The 16,778-nt window shown below is 35.7% G+C and overlaps 1 protein-coding gene across 17 annotated transcripts in view; it reads left to right on the top strand.

The window, feature by feature from the left end:
- The window catches only part of REDIC1 (regulator of DNA class I crossover intermediates 1), a 117,826-nt gene that overhangs the window by 86,727 nt on the left and 14,321 nt on the right, over positions 1-16,778 (top strand). For 5 of the 17 annotated variants that reach the window (XR_012017508.1, XR_012017507.1, XR_012017501.1 and 2 more), the window contains 3 exons: positions 6,397-6,492; positions 11,080-11,283; positions 12,253-12,331. Coding sequence is in view for 7 of the 17 variants with exons in the window: in XM_072798362.1 (XP_072654463.1) it covers positions 11,080-11,163 (84 nt within the window). In the remaining 10 variants the exon portion in view is untranslated. Of the gene's footprint in view, positions 1-1,137; positions 1,161-1,216; positions 1,288-6,396; positions 6,493-10,810; positions 10,968-11,079; positions 11,314-12,252; positions 12,332-16,778 lie in introns of those variants that run through there. The other 12 variants (XR_012017505.1, XR_012017504.1, XR_012017503.1 and 9 more) reach the window with 9 other exon arrangements.

The raw sequence follows: 16,778 nt of genomic DNA, 5'->3' as shown, positions 1-16,778 counted from the left end.
TCTGCCTTTTGCCCTTGGCCTTCGGGATGTAATCTCTAAGCCCTTGGAGTGTCATTCATGCCTGATTAGAAATGTCTTTGTTAGCCTGGGACCTTAGGCCACACTAGATAGTAACAGGATGATTTAGAATGAGGCTTTGAGTCAAGCTGTATCAGCTCAGCTTCTTAAGGCTAGAAACTGAGGTCATCATGTGCACAGTCAGCCATGCCACTGTGGGGGAGCCCCAGTAAAGACTCTGGACACTAAGGTTTAGGTGAGCTTCCCTGGTTGCCAATATTCTGTGTGTTGTCACACACTGATACCAGGAAAGTCTATGACTGCATAGAAGAGGACTACTGGAAGCTCTGCATTATTACTTTCCTAGAGTCTGTCCTGTATGTTTCTTCCCTAGGCTGATTTTTTTTTCCCTAGGCTGATTTTAATCTGTATTCTTTTCCCATAATAAACTGTAACTGTGAGTATAACAGCTTTCAATGAATTCTGAGTCCTTATAAAAACAAATAATTAAATTTGAGGGTGCTCTTGAAACCCCTGAAGGTAAGGGGTAGTTTTGTGGACTGTTCCCCTAACTTTGCAGTTGCTAACTCTTCAGGTGCTTTAAGAAGATAAAAATAATGGAAAGGAAAGTGAATATAGATTTACAAAATCAAAAAGACATCTCTTACAGGGTAGAATAGATTGTAGCATACTTCTCGAAATGCAATATGGTTTAGGTTTCCCTTTGATGAAATCATTTAATGGAAAAAAAACAGCATTCTTATTCACAACTTAAGATGTAGAAGACAAATTCTAAATGTATAAAATAAATTCTAGCTGAGATTTATCACCAATGAAACAAAATGGAAAGCTTAATGATTATGCACACGTTCGTAATATAAACTACCAAGTACAGTGACTGCAAATAAGATAACGTACAGTCAGTAATGGCTGATCTGGAGTTGGTGTTTAATGGATTTGTGAAACAGTGCTTTGTTTTGGTCGGCATTAACTACTCTAGTAACTTGCCATCTGTAATAGTAGGAAGCTATCTTTAGGGATAGTCTCATGTAATTTTATTTTATAGCACTTAACCATAATCGTAATTTATTTGTGTAATTTCTTGGTTAATATTTATTTTCCCCATGACACTATACATAGGAGTGTAGCAAATGCTGTCCTTGCTCTGCTCATATTTCCTTGGCACTTTCATTTCAATACATGCCAACCTGATTTCCAGCTGACAGCACCTGTGACTTCTTTCCTGCAAGTTTTCTCTTGGCTGCAGACACCTGCTCTGCCTATGCGCAGGTAGGCAGGCAGAAAGTACCAGGGAATTAATGCTGTTTGAGAGAAGTCTTTTAAAACAATGAATGATGGGAGTTGGTGGGTAAATACTCCAGTTCCCTTGCTTCTTGTGCAGGATAACTTTCTTAGAAGCATTTTCTGCACCACTATGTACTCAAGGTGTGTGATCCACAGACCTGTAACATTAATGTTATCAATCCTCAGAAATTAGAGGTGCAAATTCTTAGAACTCACCCCAACCAAAACTACTGAATCAGAATCTCTGAGAGTGGGGACCAAGAGTATATGCTTAAGTGGATGACATTTTTGCACACTATTCTTCCAGAGTTCCTGAAAAGGATTAAGTTACCTACAGTAGAGGCACCTGACCTGGGTGGCTCAATCGTTGAAGTGTCTGCCTCTGCTCGTTGGAAGTGTCTGCCTCATGATCTCAGGGTCTTGGGATGGAGCCCCACATTGCAGCGGGCTCCCTGCTCAGTGGGGAGTCTGCTTCTCCCTCTGTCTGCTGCTCCCCCTCCTTGTGCTCTCTCAAAATATTTTTTTTTAAAAAGTTGCCTACAATAGTAACTTGCTTGGTAGTAAACCCTTTATTAGCTTCCTTCCTTGTCTCACTTCCCTCCTCCCCCATGCATCTTTCTTAAAATCACACCCCAAAAAACTACCTGCGTTTAAATGTTGCATTCAGTTTTGCTTTATAGTTTGCTTCTGGGAGAATCCATATTGACAGGACAAATTCAAGACAAACTGATGCATGAATTCTCTTTGTCGGTATGACTCAGTTTCTGACATTGTTACTTTTTCTAGTTTTACAGTTCTCTAGTTGCAGTTTTCCATCCATTTCTGTCAACTGCTGAAAACTCAGTGCATCTAGCAGCATATTAGACATAGGTGAAGAGAGAATTTCTGAGATGAAATATACATCATAATAAATTGTCCAGAATGCACAAGAGAAAGAAATAGAAAATATGAGTGAAACAATAAGGAGGATAGAATAAGAAGCTCCAACATATACTTAATTGAGGTATCTATCAACAGAGATAGATAGAGACATAATTTAAAGTCATAATACCTGAGAATTTTTAAAACTTGATAAGTCAACTAATTCACAAATTCAAGAAGTCCACCAATTTCCAAGTAGGAAAAAAAAAACAAAAAACGAAATTCATGTCTAGACCCAGTATAATAAAATGGCACAGCCTCAAAGACAAATCTTGAAAGCAGCTGGAGGAAAAAAGAATATCTTCCTACAACAACAGCTACACTGTTAGATGACTTTTTAGCAGCATTAATGAAAGACAAAATACAGTGTAATTAAAACTTCTAAATCCTCACAGAAAAAAGCCATCATTCTAGATTTCTGTTTCCTTCCCAGTAGCTCCAGCACTGTTTATATCACTGAGCTAGCCAATACTAGCATTAAGAAATCATTTCTGTAGGATTTGGTAATTTACATTTAAGACTTTTGTATATAGATAGTACTTTGTGGAAAAAAGTTCCTGATTTTTTCAGTTTGGTCTTCAACCCCTATTTTCAGTAATTTTTCCATTGTTTCTATTTCTTTAGGCTGCCTTCTTAATGACATTGTAGCACTTGAAGTAGCTCAAGCAATAGAAATTTATTTTTTCAGTGTTATCTCTGATGGGCTGCAGTATATATTCCTTTGTGCCTGTTGCTGGGGAGATACCATTTCTTTTTAAATGCCTTATTATTTCAAGCTTCTTTAATACTTAAAGCTTTCCTTTTATATGCAGTTCTTGGCATTTTTGAATCAGGACACTCAGACTTGTTTGGGATGTTGAATATACACACATATATACATATATTTGTTATAATTTCCACAAATGTGAAAGAATAGCAAAAACATAAAAGAATACAGTGAATCAAGGTAACTGGTAGGTTTTTCAAGATGTATGTATTCATTTTGTATATACCTATGTGGCTCAGCATTCACCTAGGGTTTCTTGTGAATGCAATTGCACATCAATCTGTGAAATTTATCTCATGCTCAAATTGTTCCTTAATATATAATATGGGGACAAATTTGCCTTTTTCATAAGTTATAGCATAACTTGACTTTCCCCAGACCATAATATCTTGCCAGTTTTTTAATGGTGTCTTTGAAGAGCAAAAGTTCTAATTGATAAAACCTAATTTATCTTTTCAGAAAAATCAATGATGTGGTCACAGTTCTCTTCTGTGTTTCCTTCTAGAAGTTTTGTATTTTTAGTTCTTACATTTAGGTCTATGATTTATTTCTGGCTTTTATGTATTTTACACCACATAAGGTCAAAAGTTGTTTGTTTTTTTAACATGGTATCTAATTGCTCCGGCAGCATTTGTTGAAAAGACAATTCTTGCACCCAGTGAATTAACTTTATGCCTTTGTCAAAAATCACTTCGTGATATGTGGGTTTGAACTCTTTATTATGTTCTCTTGTTTTATTATTTTACCCATTTATTATGATCTGGGTTCTAATATCTATCATAGATCTCTTATGTGAAGAACACGTTGTCTTGATTAGTGTAGCTTTATAGTAGGTTTTGAAATCAAGTGTTGCTACCTGTTTTTTAAGTTTATCATTTTGGCTTTATGTGCATTTCCATAGAAGATTTGGTCTTAGCTTGTCAATTTCTACAAAAAAACTAGTTATATTTTCATAAGGATTGTGTTGAATCCACATACTAATTTTGGGAAAATTGACATCTTAATAATCTTGTATTTTGCAATTTATATGGTTGTATCCATTTATTTAGGTTTTAATTTTTTTTACCAAACTTTTGTCTAGACCACAGCTTCATGAGCAAAATAAATGTTTTAAGCCACTGAGTTTTGGGATTTGTTAACCAATAGTAGATAATTGGAACACAGTACCTGGAAGTGAGGTACAGCCACAACAAAAACTTAGAACATGGCTTTGAAATGGAGTGGCAGGCTAAAGCTGGCAGGATCTTGAGAAAATTGTTAAAATATAGTATAGCCCTTGAAGAGACTGCTGGTGGTAAACTTGTGTTAGTGGCTTATCAGAACTGAAAGGTAATGGAGGATAGTGACTGAAAGTTCGAAGAATGGGGACATTGCTTATATAATGACAGAAAGTTGAGCAACATTGTCACCTATAGGAATACAGAAAATAGAACTACAAAAGTAAGATTTCTTTTTCTTTTTTCTTTTTTTATTTATGATAGTCATGCACACACACAGAGAGAGAGAGGCAGAGACACAGGCAGAGGGAGAAGCAGGCTCCATGTACCGGGAGCCCGACGTGGGATTCGATCCCGGGTCTCCAGGATCACACCCTGGGCCAAAGGCAGGCACCAAACCGCTGCGCCACCCAGGGATCCCCCAAAATTAAGATTTCAAAGTGTTGAAGTGACTTCTTCTAGCAGCCTGTAGTGAAATGCAAGATGAGAAGGTTAAGCAAAAGAAATACTTTTGTATATAAAGAAGCTAGGACTCGCTGGAATAAAAAATAAAGTTTTTTTATTCCAGTTTCTTCAGATGGCAAACAATGCTAAAATTATGAAAAGGCTTTTAAACAAAGGTCAATTGCAGGACAGTGTCAGGAATATAGGGAATAAAGATGTTGTCAAAGATATTATTGTACAACTCTTTGCAAGGACTTCAGAGAGATTTGAAGTATCTCAAGCTTAAACATCTTTAAGGATCTTAAAGAACATGAACTGCAAGTTGTTTCTATTCACAACAGGGTTTTAAAGATTATCAAGGATGGGAAGTCAAAGATATATATATATAATATATATATATATATATATATATATATATATATATATATATATATATTTAAGATTTATTTAAAGAGTGCTCAGTGGGGAGGGGCAAAGGGAGAGAGAAAATCTTAAGCAGGCTGCACGCCCAGCACAGAGCCTGCTGCAGGGATCGATCTCATGATCCTGAGATCATGACCTGGGCTAAAATGAAGAGTCAGATGCTGAACTGACTGTGCCGCCCTGACACCCCGAGAACTACTTATCTTGATGAATTTTTTGGATACAGCTTTTGTCTAATGAAGTGAACCCCAGTACTATTCATAAGAGACCTACAAAGTTTTGTTGTGTTTTTAAAGATTTGTTTTAGAGAGTGTGCACCACACATATGTGGGGGAGAGGGAGGCAGAGAGAGAGAATGAGACTTCCTGCTGAGCACTGAGCCTGATGCAGGGCTCGATCTCAGAATCCTGAGATCATAAGCTGTGCCAACCCCAAGAGTTGGATGCTTAACTGACTCTGCTGCCCAGGTCCCCCTAAGAGACCTACAGTGTTTTAAGAGAAGTATATTTGCAGAAACACTGCCTGCTTGAACTAAAAGGGACAAAGACAGTACAACATAAAAGGAGGCCTTTGGACTTCCAAAGTACTACGTGGCAGGAAGCAGGTTGATGAAACTAGCTGCAAACATAAGCAGTTCTTTACAGGAAAGGATGATGAAAGGGGTTGAACCATGAGCTCAGAGAGCAAAGTTAAGATTTATAGACATGCTGTGCTGCATTCATTGGCAACTAGCCTGCAGTAAGGGGCCATCCATATGTACCTGACTGGGTTTCAAAATTATTATTGACTGGTAATTCTTGTTTGCCTCTATTTCACCCCTTTTCAATAGAAAAGTCTATAATAATTATCTTATGCCATTGTATTCTGGTATACAGAGGACATATAACTTATTTCTGCAGTTTACCAGGTCTTCAGATTGAGAATAGTTATACCTGAGGTGCTATGCTTGGTCAATAGCATCTGGAGAGGCTCATACACACTTGGATGGGATTCTGGACTTTGAACCTATGCCTGGTATAATTAGACTTTTGCAGAGGTGAGGTTGTCTTCGGAAGTAGAGTATATTTTACATACAGAAGGAGTATAAGTAATTCAAGGCCAAATGATATGTTCACACTTTGAGTCCCCTTTCACAAACAATGGGATGTAATTGCCCTTCTCTTGATTTGGGTGAGCTTTGATGACTTACTTCCAACAAACAGAATGAGGTAGAAACTGCATGGCTTCCAAGACTATATCACACACACACACACACACACACACACACACACACACACACAAAGATATAGTTTCCAGCTGGTACTCTCTTTTTTCCTCTTTCAGGACATAAACCTTTGCTGTCCTAAGCTGCCATTTGAAAAGTCTGGCTGATGTTAAACCTCCATGCTGGAGAGACCATGTGGAAAGACCATATTAGAGGTAGAGTAAGATGCCAGAGGAGCCCGCCTTTTGTGTCTTTTCAGTCTGGACACCAGATGTGTGACCAAATGAACTACCCTCCCTGATTTTAAGCAGCCAAGAGTGTACAGAAATAAAGATGTCCCTGCTAGCCATGCTCATATTGGATATTTGTGATCAAGATATGTTGTTTTAAGCTACTAAAACTTTTGAAGTGATTTGTTACACAGCAGTAGATAACTGACAGTTCATGTTTCTAAGTCTTATTCTCCTCACTATTACATTTACTGATGAGAGCGGGAACCCTGTTTTACAATATTTAAAAAAATATATATAATGGCCTAGGGGTCCCTGGTAGCTCAGTTGGTTAAACATTTGCCTTTGGTGCAGGTCATGATCCCAGGGTCCTGGAATAGTGCCCCATGTCAGGGTTCCTGCTCAGCGGGCAGCCTGCTTCTTCCTCCTTGCTCTTGCTCTCTCTTGCTATCTGTTTCTCTCTCAAGTAAATAAGTAGAATACTTAAAAAAAAAGTATATGGCCTAAAATAGTGGGTTTTTATATGAGTACTCAATAAATCCAGTTGGTGCTATAAAGTGGATTGAAGCACAACCAGACTACATGCAGCTAGCTTTTTAAAAGCAGCTTCATTCTAGCATTATGGCTATATCATTTCATATTTCTCCTTCAAACCTTTGTTCTTGTTGCTTTATTTACCTTGGTTACTTTCTGACTTTGGCTCTTAATTTTTAACTTTTATATCTCTTTCACTTCATGTTGATTTTGACTCCTTAACTAACTTTTTACCTGATAATAACTACTAAAATGTATTGACCCATATGTAAATTTTACAGCTAAAGAGCTACTGTATATCCTCTGGAAATAGTGCCTAGTACATACAAAAAAATTAGTAATTATTTGTTGATTATCTATGTGAAAGACACTGCAGTAATTTACATACACAACCTCTTTTAATCCTCACAACATTATGAAGATTAACCCCATTTTATGGATAAGGAAATTGGACTTTAAATTGGTGAAGTGACTTTCCCAGGTCGGTCATCCAGTCAGTAGTAGAGACAAGATTCAAATCAAAGATCTAACTCTAAAGCCAGTGCTTTTAATGACTATGCTTTACCTCATTTTGATGTTAACATGGGTTTCCAGTTGATGACCATCAACTTTGCCCACACTCTTTATTTGGTTTGCAATTATTTGCTTTGTCTTCTCTAGAACTGATGTCTTATTTGCCTCTGATTTGTATGTTGCTATATTCTATCCTATTGCTTATGTTTGGAGGTCTATGGAAAGAATCTACCATTAAAAATGTAATTATGCACACACACAAAATCAGAACCAAGACCTATTTCAGTAATTTGGAAAATAACTTTTTTTTTTTTTTATGGAAAGTATGTAAAACCTAATAATACTCCCTGCAGCCACTGAACTATTTCCATGCTTGAAAAAAAGAAGACTGGTAAGAATGAATAGATAAGACAAATGGCAGTTCTTTCTGATGTTATGTTTCAGTTTTAGAATTAGATATTTAAGCCTTGCTCATATGCCAGTACTCCCCTCCCCCCCATTAAAGTGAAAAATCACTTGCTCACATTACAAAGTCTGCTTCTCTGTGGCATATTAGCAAAATAGTTAACTCTTTTGATTGCTATTGGTCATTGGGTTCAAAAATTATTTGGTTCTCAATAATACTTTTGGTGTCATTGAACATGTTGTAGGTAAACCATATGTGTCTCTGGTTTGTTGTTTTAAGGATTTTTACTAAAATGTTATTTATGAGGTAGAGAAAAGGTAAAGTATAAAAATTGAGAGTGATTAACAAGGTAAGCCAAAAGAGCATTTAGCAAATGAAAAATCAAAGTATGATGAAGAGCAAAGATAGCATTTTCCTAGCATAACTTACAGTTAATTATAGTTGGCCCTTGAACAACACAGGTGTTAGTGGCACACCCCTCTTGTAGTCAAAAAGCTCCACATATAACTTTTGGCTCCCTAAAAACTTAATAATAGACTACCGTTGCATGGAGGCCTTACCGATAACATGAGTAGTCAATTAATACATTTTTTTTGTATATGTATTATATACTGTATTCTTAAGTAAGCTAGAGAAAAAATGTTAATAAAATCATAAGGAAGAGTCAAATACATTAATACTATAAAAAAAATCCAAGTATACTGGACCCCTGCAGTTCAAACCCGTGTTCAAGGATCCACTGTATGCTGAAACTTTATTATGTTTGTTATTAGTTATTATTTAATCCTAATCTGTCTTTAATAGTTGAAAATGGGACACTACATTTTACATAAGATCAGATCCAAGGATCATGATTTTCCACATCTTTTTTTTTTTTTTTTTTTTTAAGATTTTATTTATTTACTTGACAGAGAAAGCATAGGCAAGGGGAGAAGCAGGAAGAGGGAGAAGCAGGCTCCCCACTGAACAAGACTTTCCCCCCTGCCCCCATATGGGGCTCAATCACAGGACCCTGGAATCATGGCCTGAGCCAAAGGCAGACGCTTAACCACTGAGCCACCTGGGTGCCCCTCCACATGTTTTTCCCTGGAAATAACTTCATCTGATTTTATATGATGTGACCCCCTCCCTCAAAAATTGCTAAGCAGCATTTTCTAAATTACTTCATAATGGCTCCAAGTAGTCACTTCTTTGTTCAATACTCATGAAGGTAACCTATTTCAGTTTATATCTTAATCTAGAAATCCTTTTTGAATCCCACTGCAATACGTAGAATAGTTTTTGATGTGTTGTATACAATGCCTAGAACAATGTAATTCACAGTAGGTGTTAATTTTTTGTTGGAGGAATTAGACACTCTTTTTGGGTAGATTTGGTCACTCTGCAATCATTGGAACGACAGAAATGTGGAGGTTTTTAAGATGGCCTAGACTTGTTTTTATTTACCATTTCATCTGGCTCGAACAGGAATTAGGCTCTGTAGAGTTTCCCAAGGCATCTAACATTCAAAGTCTTAAGTAACCAACAATTCCTTCTTTGCTATCACACCAAGCTTACTTCCTTCTTAGCTTATTACCATTAACAACAATAACCAATATATATTCTACATTAAGAACAATAACCAATATATATTCTATACAGCATATGTCATCTTTTGCTAATCACCCCATAATATTATTGATTGAAGTGAGCATTATTAATTGAAGTGAAGTAGCCTAAGAGAGAGAATATTGAGTTCCTTTAAATTCTGTGGTATTGGAACCCACGAGTAGCAGAAAGAAACTAGACTAGTTTATTTTTTTTATTTTTTAAAGATTTTATTTATTCATGAGAGATGCAGAGAGAAAGAGAGGCAGAGACTCAGGCAGAGGGAGAAGCAGGCAGCCCGATGCGAGACTTGATCCCGGGATACCAGGATCACTCCCTGGGCTGAAGGCAGACGCTAAACCGCTGAGCCACCCAGGAATCCCCTAGACTTGTTTATTTAAAGCTAACAGATTCTATTCAACTGTAACGAATCTATTATTAAATGTTCTTTAGGGGTATTAATCTTTATGTTTTTATAACATGAAATAAAAAGATGACTATTGTAAATAAAATGGTTAATGAAATAATGATGTTGAACTGAGACCCAGAGTTGCAGAACTGTTTACAAGTAACTGTGGGGCTGAGGTAGGGTGCTATTGCAGAATCACTATAACATGTTGTATTTATAGCTATAAGGTCATATTATCTTTTTTTTCCTCTTTTGTAATGTGGTGAGGTCAGTATTTACAGCCTGTTCCACACAACATTTCCAGACAGCTAGGTAAGTTTCAAATATCACCAGGATGGCTACACATATTTTTGAACATTCAGCCTGAACACATTAAAAAATCCTGCACGGTAAAGAAAATATACATATTTTTCAGAATTCTTAACCTGTAAGTCCTCCTTTTGCTCTTCCTATTAAAATGTAGTTAACAGTGATTTTTAGAAGCTTTAAATATGTATGTGCAATAATTTAGAGATTATGGGAGATACAGATTAATTGAGATAGCCTCTTTCTCAATGAGTAATTTAATAAAGGGTTAATTCCTTTATTCATTCATGCCTATTCAGTGTAGGCATGTGTAGACTGTGAAAGCAATGACCATATGTTAGAAGAAAACAAGATAAATTGATCCTTAGTCATATAAAACTCATGGTCTAGTAGGAGCTCTCATAAAGAAAATACAGAATATTATGATTGAATTATTTATAGAAATAGAATTAAAATATGCCACTTTTGGCTAGGATGCTCAGGTAAGGCTTCTTGGAAGATATACTTACAAATATTACAAGTCACTGAGAGTCTTCATTTTTGAACAGAATGGATATAAAGCGGGGTAGAAACCCAGTATAATACTGAAGATTGCAAAAATGGTCATGATTCTCCATCCCTCCTTATATTCACAACTGCTATGTTATGATGTTGCATGTTCTTCAGTTAAGAGGTGGAACCTATTTCTCTACACCTGAAATTTGGGTAGGTAACATGAGTTGATTTTGCCTGTAAAATTTAGCAGATGTGACTTTGTGTCAGTTCTGAGCCTAGACTTCAAGAGGGCTTGCGTACTTATTTTTTCTTTCTTAAAAAGATGTTCAGCTGTGATGAAAAATTCTGGGCAAGTCAGCTGAAAGATGAGAAACTACATAGAAGAGAGATGAACCATCCCAGCTGAGGCCATCTTGGACAGCTATCACCCCACCCACCTAGTAGCTGACCTCATGCCTTAGTGAGCTCCGCAGTACCCCTGGAACCACCCGTCTGGGCACAGTCTGAATTGTCAACCCACCAAATTGTGAGCTAAATAAATACTTGTGGATTTGAAGCCCCTGTGTTTTGGGTTGTTTTTTTACATAGTGATAATTAGCTGATCTAGCATAGTTAATAAGTGAAAGAATGTTTTAATTACCAAGCTCTTAATACCATTTGTGTGGTATATATACTTTTGGAAATTTTTTTAGCAAACCAGTTTTACTTCTGTAGTGAATTCCTATGGCAAATTCCTTCTGGCAAATATGGAGTTAGGATTTACAATGTGCATGGATTATATTGCTTTCCAAAAAGTTTGTATCAAATTAATAGGAAATAGGTATCCATTTTCATTGAAATAGTCTGCTGTAATTATTTTAATGTCTTTGCTTATATGTTTTGATTTGGGGGGGGTTACTTTCCTAAGTAAAACTGATATTAAGGTTTTCTTCAGTTTATATCTTGGAATCACTTACAAGAATAATTTGTGGTCAGAAATACGAACCTCAGAGGGAATCAGCGAGGCCTTTGCTTTCCTATAGTTAAATAATATAGTGAGAAAGAAAGAATGTGATATTTGGAGTTCAAACAACTATATCTTCTCCAAAAATGTAATTTGCTTGATTTTTTTAGGAGATTATATTTTCTCAACTTTTTTCTTACTTCCCCAAAACTAAGAGATAATGTTTAAAATTCAGCTATATTTTTTATAGTGAAATGAAAGCCACATGAAGTCCAATATGTATTGTCTGAATAAACTATTTTTGAATCTAGTGTATCTTGAATTTGAATAGTCATTTCATGAACAAAAGTGTCCTTTTAAATTCTTAAATGAATCTTTAATTTATACAAAGGATTTCAGGTTTTCTTTTTTAAGATTTCCATATTTATCACTGGAAAAGAATTTTCTTACGCCTTTAGAATTTTTATTAAATTTAAATCTCTCTTATTCTGTATTCTAAATGGACTTTGGACTTCTCATAGGTTAAATCCTTTCCTTCTTAAAATTACATAGGCCCTACCATAATCCTGGGGACATCCAAGCAGAACAGTAGAATTCAAGTAGCCTCGTCATCATCTTACCAGGGAATATGGTAAGAATGCTTTTTGCTGAGCAGAATCAGTATTACTGAGACTAGAAGAATTTTATTATATGATTAATTTAACAGGGCTTGTGGTATGGATGGATACAGAGATAGTAGACAGTACAGTGATTATTGTTTTCTTTTTTTTTTTAAGATTTAGTTAATTGAGAGAGAGCAGAGAGAGGGACAAGCAGACTCTGCACTGAATGGAGCCTGATGTGGGGCTCGATCCCATAACCCCTAAGATCATGAACTGAGCTAAAATCAAGAGTCAGACAACCAAATGAACCACCCAGATGCCCCTGATGTTTTATGATTTGAGTTAGTTTGATGGCTTTTTAAAAAAGGGTTATAAAATAACTTGTTAATTAAATTAATAGTTTATTTGCATACTGTGCATATTCTATAATTGCTTTTTGATGATAGCAGTGTTGTTACTGTAAACTATTTTTGAGATGTGGCATATTGCTTTTTAAAATTTTACCTCAAAAAATTTTCATTCCACCATAGTTAACATACAGAGAGTTATACTAGTTTCAGGAATACAATATAGGTAATTCAACAATTCTATACAGTGCTCATCAAAATAAATATACACTTAATTTGCTTTGCCTATTTCACTTCCCTCATACCCAACCTCCCCTCTGGTAACCATTAGTTTGTTCTCTATAGTTAAGGGTCTGTGTTTTGGTTTATATTGTTGTTGTTTTTTTTGTTTCTTAAATTTCACATATGAGGGAAATCATATGATTTCCTGACTTTCTCTGACTTAATGTACTTAGCATTACACCCTTTAAGTCCATCCATGTTGCTGCAAATGGCAAGATTTCATTCTGTTTTATGGGTGAATAATATTCCATTGTATGTATATACCACTTCTTCATTCATTTATGGATACTTGGGACGCTTGGTCTACTTCTGTAATTTGGCTATTGTAAATAATGCTGCAACAAATTGAGGGGGTGTATATATCTTTTTGAATTAATGTTTTGTTTTTTATGGGTAAGTACCTAGTGGTGCAATAACTGTATCATATGATAATTCTATTTTTAGTTTTTTGAGGAACTTCCATATTGTTTTTCATAGTGGCCATACCAGTTTGCATTCCTACCCACAGGACAGTTCTTTTTCTCCACATCCTTGCCAACACTTGTTTCTTGTGTTTTTTTATTTTAGCCATTTTGACAGGTGTGAGGTGATATCTTACTGTGATTTTAAGTTGCATTTCCTTGATGATGACTATTTCATGTGTCTATTGGCCATCTGTATGCCTCCTCTGGAGAAATGTCTGTTTATGTCTTATTATGTCAACACTTATTGATCTGCTGATTTTTAATTGGATTATTTGACTTTTCTGGTACTGAGTTGTAGAAGTTCTTTATATATTTTGGATATTAAACCTTTATTGGATATGTCATTGCAAATACCTCTATTCAGGTTGTCTGTTATTTTTGTTGATTGATTCCTTTGTTGTTCAGAACCTTTTTATTTTTATGTAGTCCTATTGGTTTATTTTGCTTTTGTTTCCCTTGCCTCAGGAGACATATCTTGAAAATGTTGCTTTGGCTAATGTCAAAGAGATTATTGCCTGTTATCTCTTCCAGGATTTTTATAGTTTCAGGTCTCACATTCAGGTATTTAATCCATTTTTTAAAAGATTTTATTTATTTATTCATGAGAGACACACATACAGAGAGAAGAGGCAGAGACGCAGGCAGAGGGAGAAGCAAGCTCCATGCAGGAAGTCCGATGAGGGACTTGATCCTGGGAGTCCAGGATCACGCCCTCGGCCGAAGGCAAGCGCTAAACCACTGAGCCACCCAGGGATCCCCTTTAATCCATTTTGAATTTATTTTTGTGTATTGTATAAGAAAGTGGTCCAGTTTCATTCTTTTTGCACTTATCTGTCCAACTTAACACCATTTAAAAAAAAGATTTTATTTATTCATGATAGACACAGAGAGAGAGGCAGATATAGGCAGAGGGAGAAGCAGGCTCCCTGTGGGGAGCATGATGTGGAACTGGATTCTACGACCCAGGGATCATGACTTGAGCCAAAGGCAATCACTCAACCACTACTGAGCCACCCAGGCTGCCAAACTAACACCATTTTTTGAAGAAACTCTTTTTCCTATTGCATAGTCTTCCTTCCTTTGTCGAAGATTGTCCTTATCAGTGTGGGTTTATTTCTAGGCTCTTTATCTTGTTTCATTGATCTATGTGTCTGTTTTATGTGTCAGTACCATATACCATACTCTTAATGATTACAGCTTTGTAGTATAACTTCAAATCTGGAATTGTGATACCTCCAGTTTTGTTTTCTTTTTCAAGATTGTTTTTGGCTATTTGGGGTTTCTGTGGTTCTATACAAATTTTAAGATTGTTTGTTCTAGTTCTTTGAAATATGTGGTTGGTATTTTGATAGGCATTTCATTACATCTGTACATTGCTTTGGGTAATAGGGACATTTTAACAATATTTGTTCTTCTAATCCATGAGTCTGGAATATCTTCCCGTATGTTTGTATTGTCTTCAGTTTCTTTCATCAGGGTTTTAGTTTTCAGAGTACAGGTCTTTCATGAAACTCTTCGGTTAAGTTTATTCCTAGGTATTTTATTTTTCGTGCAACTGTAGGTGGGGTTATTTTTTCATTTCTCTTTCTGTTGCATTATTATTAGTGTATAGAAATGCAACAGATACCTGTATATTGATTTTGTATCCTGTGGTCTTACTGAATTCATTCATCCCTTCTAATAGTTTTGGGGGCAATTTTTAAGTGTATATAATATGTTGACTGCAAACAGTGAAAGGTTTATTTCTTCCTTGCCAGTTTGGATGCCTTTTCTTCCTTTTCCTTGTCTGATTGCTGCATCTAGGACTTCCAGGATGAAAGTATAAAAGTGGTGAGAGTGGACATCCTTGTCTTATTCCTGACCTTAGGAAAAAGCTGTTTTTCACCACTGAGGATGATGTTAATTGAGGGTTTTTCATATATGGCCTTTCTTATGTTGAGGTATAGTTCCCTCTAAACCTACTTTTTTGGAGGTTTTTTTTTAAGATTATTTGTTTGTTTGTTTATTCATTCATTCATTCATTCATTCATTCATTCATTCATGAGAGACACAGAGAGAGAATGAGGCAGAAACATAGGCAGAGGGAGAAGTAGGCTCCATGCTGGGAGCCTAATGTAGGACTTGATCCTGAGACTCCAGAATCATGCCTCCAGGCACTCAACTGCTGAGCCACCCAGGCATCCCTGTTGGAGGGTTTTTATCCTGAATGGATATTGTACTTAATCAGATTCTTTTTCTGCATCTGTTGAAATGATCATATGGTTTTTATCCTTTCACTTGCTGATGTGATCATGTGGTTGATTTACAAATATTGAACTATTCTTGCATCCCAGGAATAAATCCCACTTGATTGTGGTGAGTTTTTAAAAATATATCGTTGGATTCAGTTAGCTAATATTTTGTTGATTTTTGCGGCTATGTTCATCAGAAATCTTGGCCTGTAGTTCTTTTTATTTACTTATTTTTTTGGTAGTGTCTTTATCTGGTTTTGATATAAAGGTAATGCTGGCCTCACAGAATGAATGTGGAAGCTTTCCTTCCTCTTCTGTTTTTTGGAATAGTTTGAGAAGAACAGGTATTAACTTTTCTTTAAATGTTTGGTAGAATTGACCTGTGAAACCATCTGGTCTTGGACTTTTGTTTCTTGGGAATTTTTTGATTATTGATTTAATTTCATTTCTGGTAATTGGGCCATTCAAATTTTCTATTTGTTCCTGATTCAGGTTTTGAAGGTTATATGTTTCTAGAAATTTATCTATTTCTTCTAGGCTATTCAATTTGTTGACATATGTTTTCATAATATTCTCTTACAATCCTTTGTATTTCTGTGGTGTCGTTATTTCTCCCTTTCATTTTGGAATTTTTTAATTTTCAGCTTGTCTTTCCTTTTTTTGATGAGTCTGGTGGTTTATCAGTGTTGATCTTTTCAAATAAGCAGCTCCTCTTTTATTGTTTTTAAGTATTTTGTTTATTTCTGCTCTAATCTTTATTTCCTTCCTTCTATTGGTTTCGGGTTTTGTTTGTTCTTCTTTTTCTAGCTCCTCTAGGTATATGGTTAGGTTCTTTATTTGAGATTTTTTTTTCATGTTGAAGTAGGCCTGTGTTACTATAAACTACCTTCATACAACAGCTTTTGCTGCATCCCAAAGATTTTGGAGTGTTTTTTCATTTTCACTTGTCTTCCTGTATTTTTTTATTTCCTCTGAATTTTTGGTTGACACATTCATAGTTTAGTTGACATGTTATTTAACCTCCTTGTATTTGTATTCTTTCTAGATTTTTTTCTTAAGGTTGATTTTTAATTTCATAGTGTTGTGGTTAGATAAGATGCATGGAATGATTTCAGTATCTTTGAATTTGTTGAGACTTGATTTGTGGCCTAA

This window comes from Canis lupus, chromosome 25 (genome assembly GCF_048164855.1).
Source record: "Canis lupus baileyi chromosome 25, mCanLup2.hap1, whole genome shotgun sequence".
NCBI lineage: Eukaryota > Metazoa > Chordata > Mammalia > Carnivora > Canidae > Canis > Canis lupus.
Note: the sequence above shows the minus strand (reverse complement) of the source record. Positions and strands in the feature narration are given on the sequence as shown.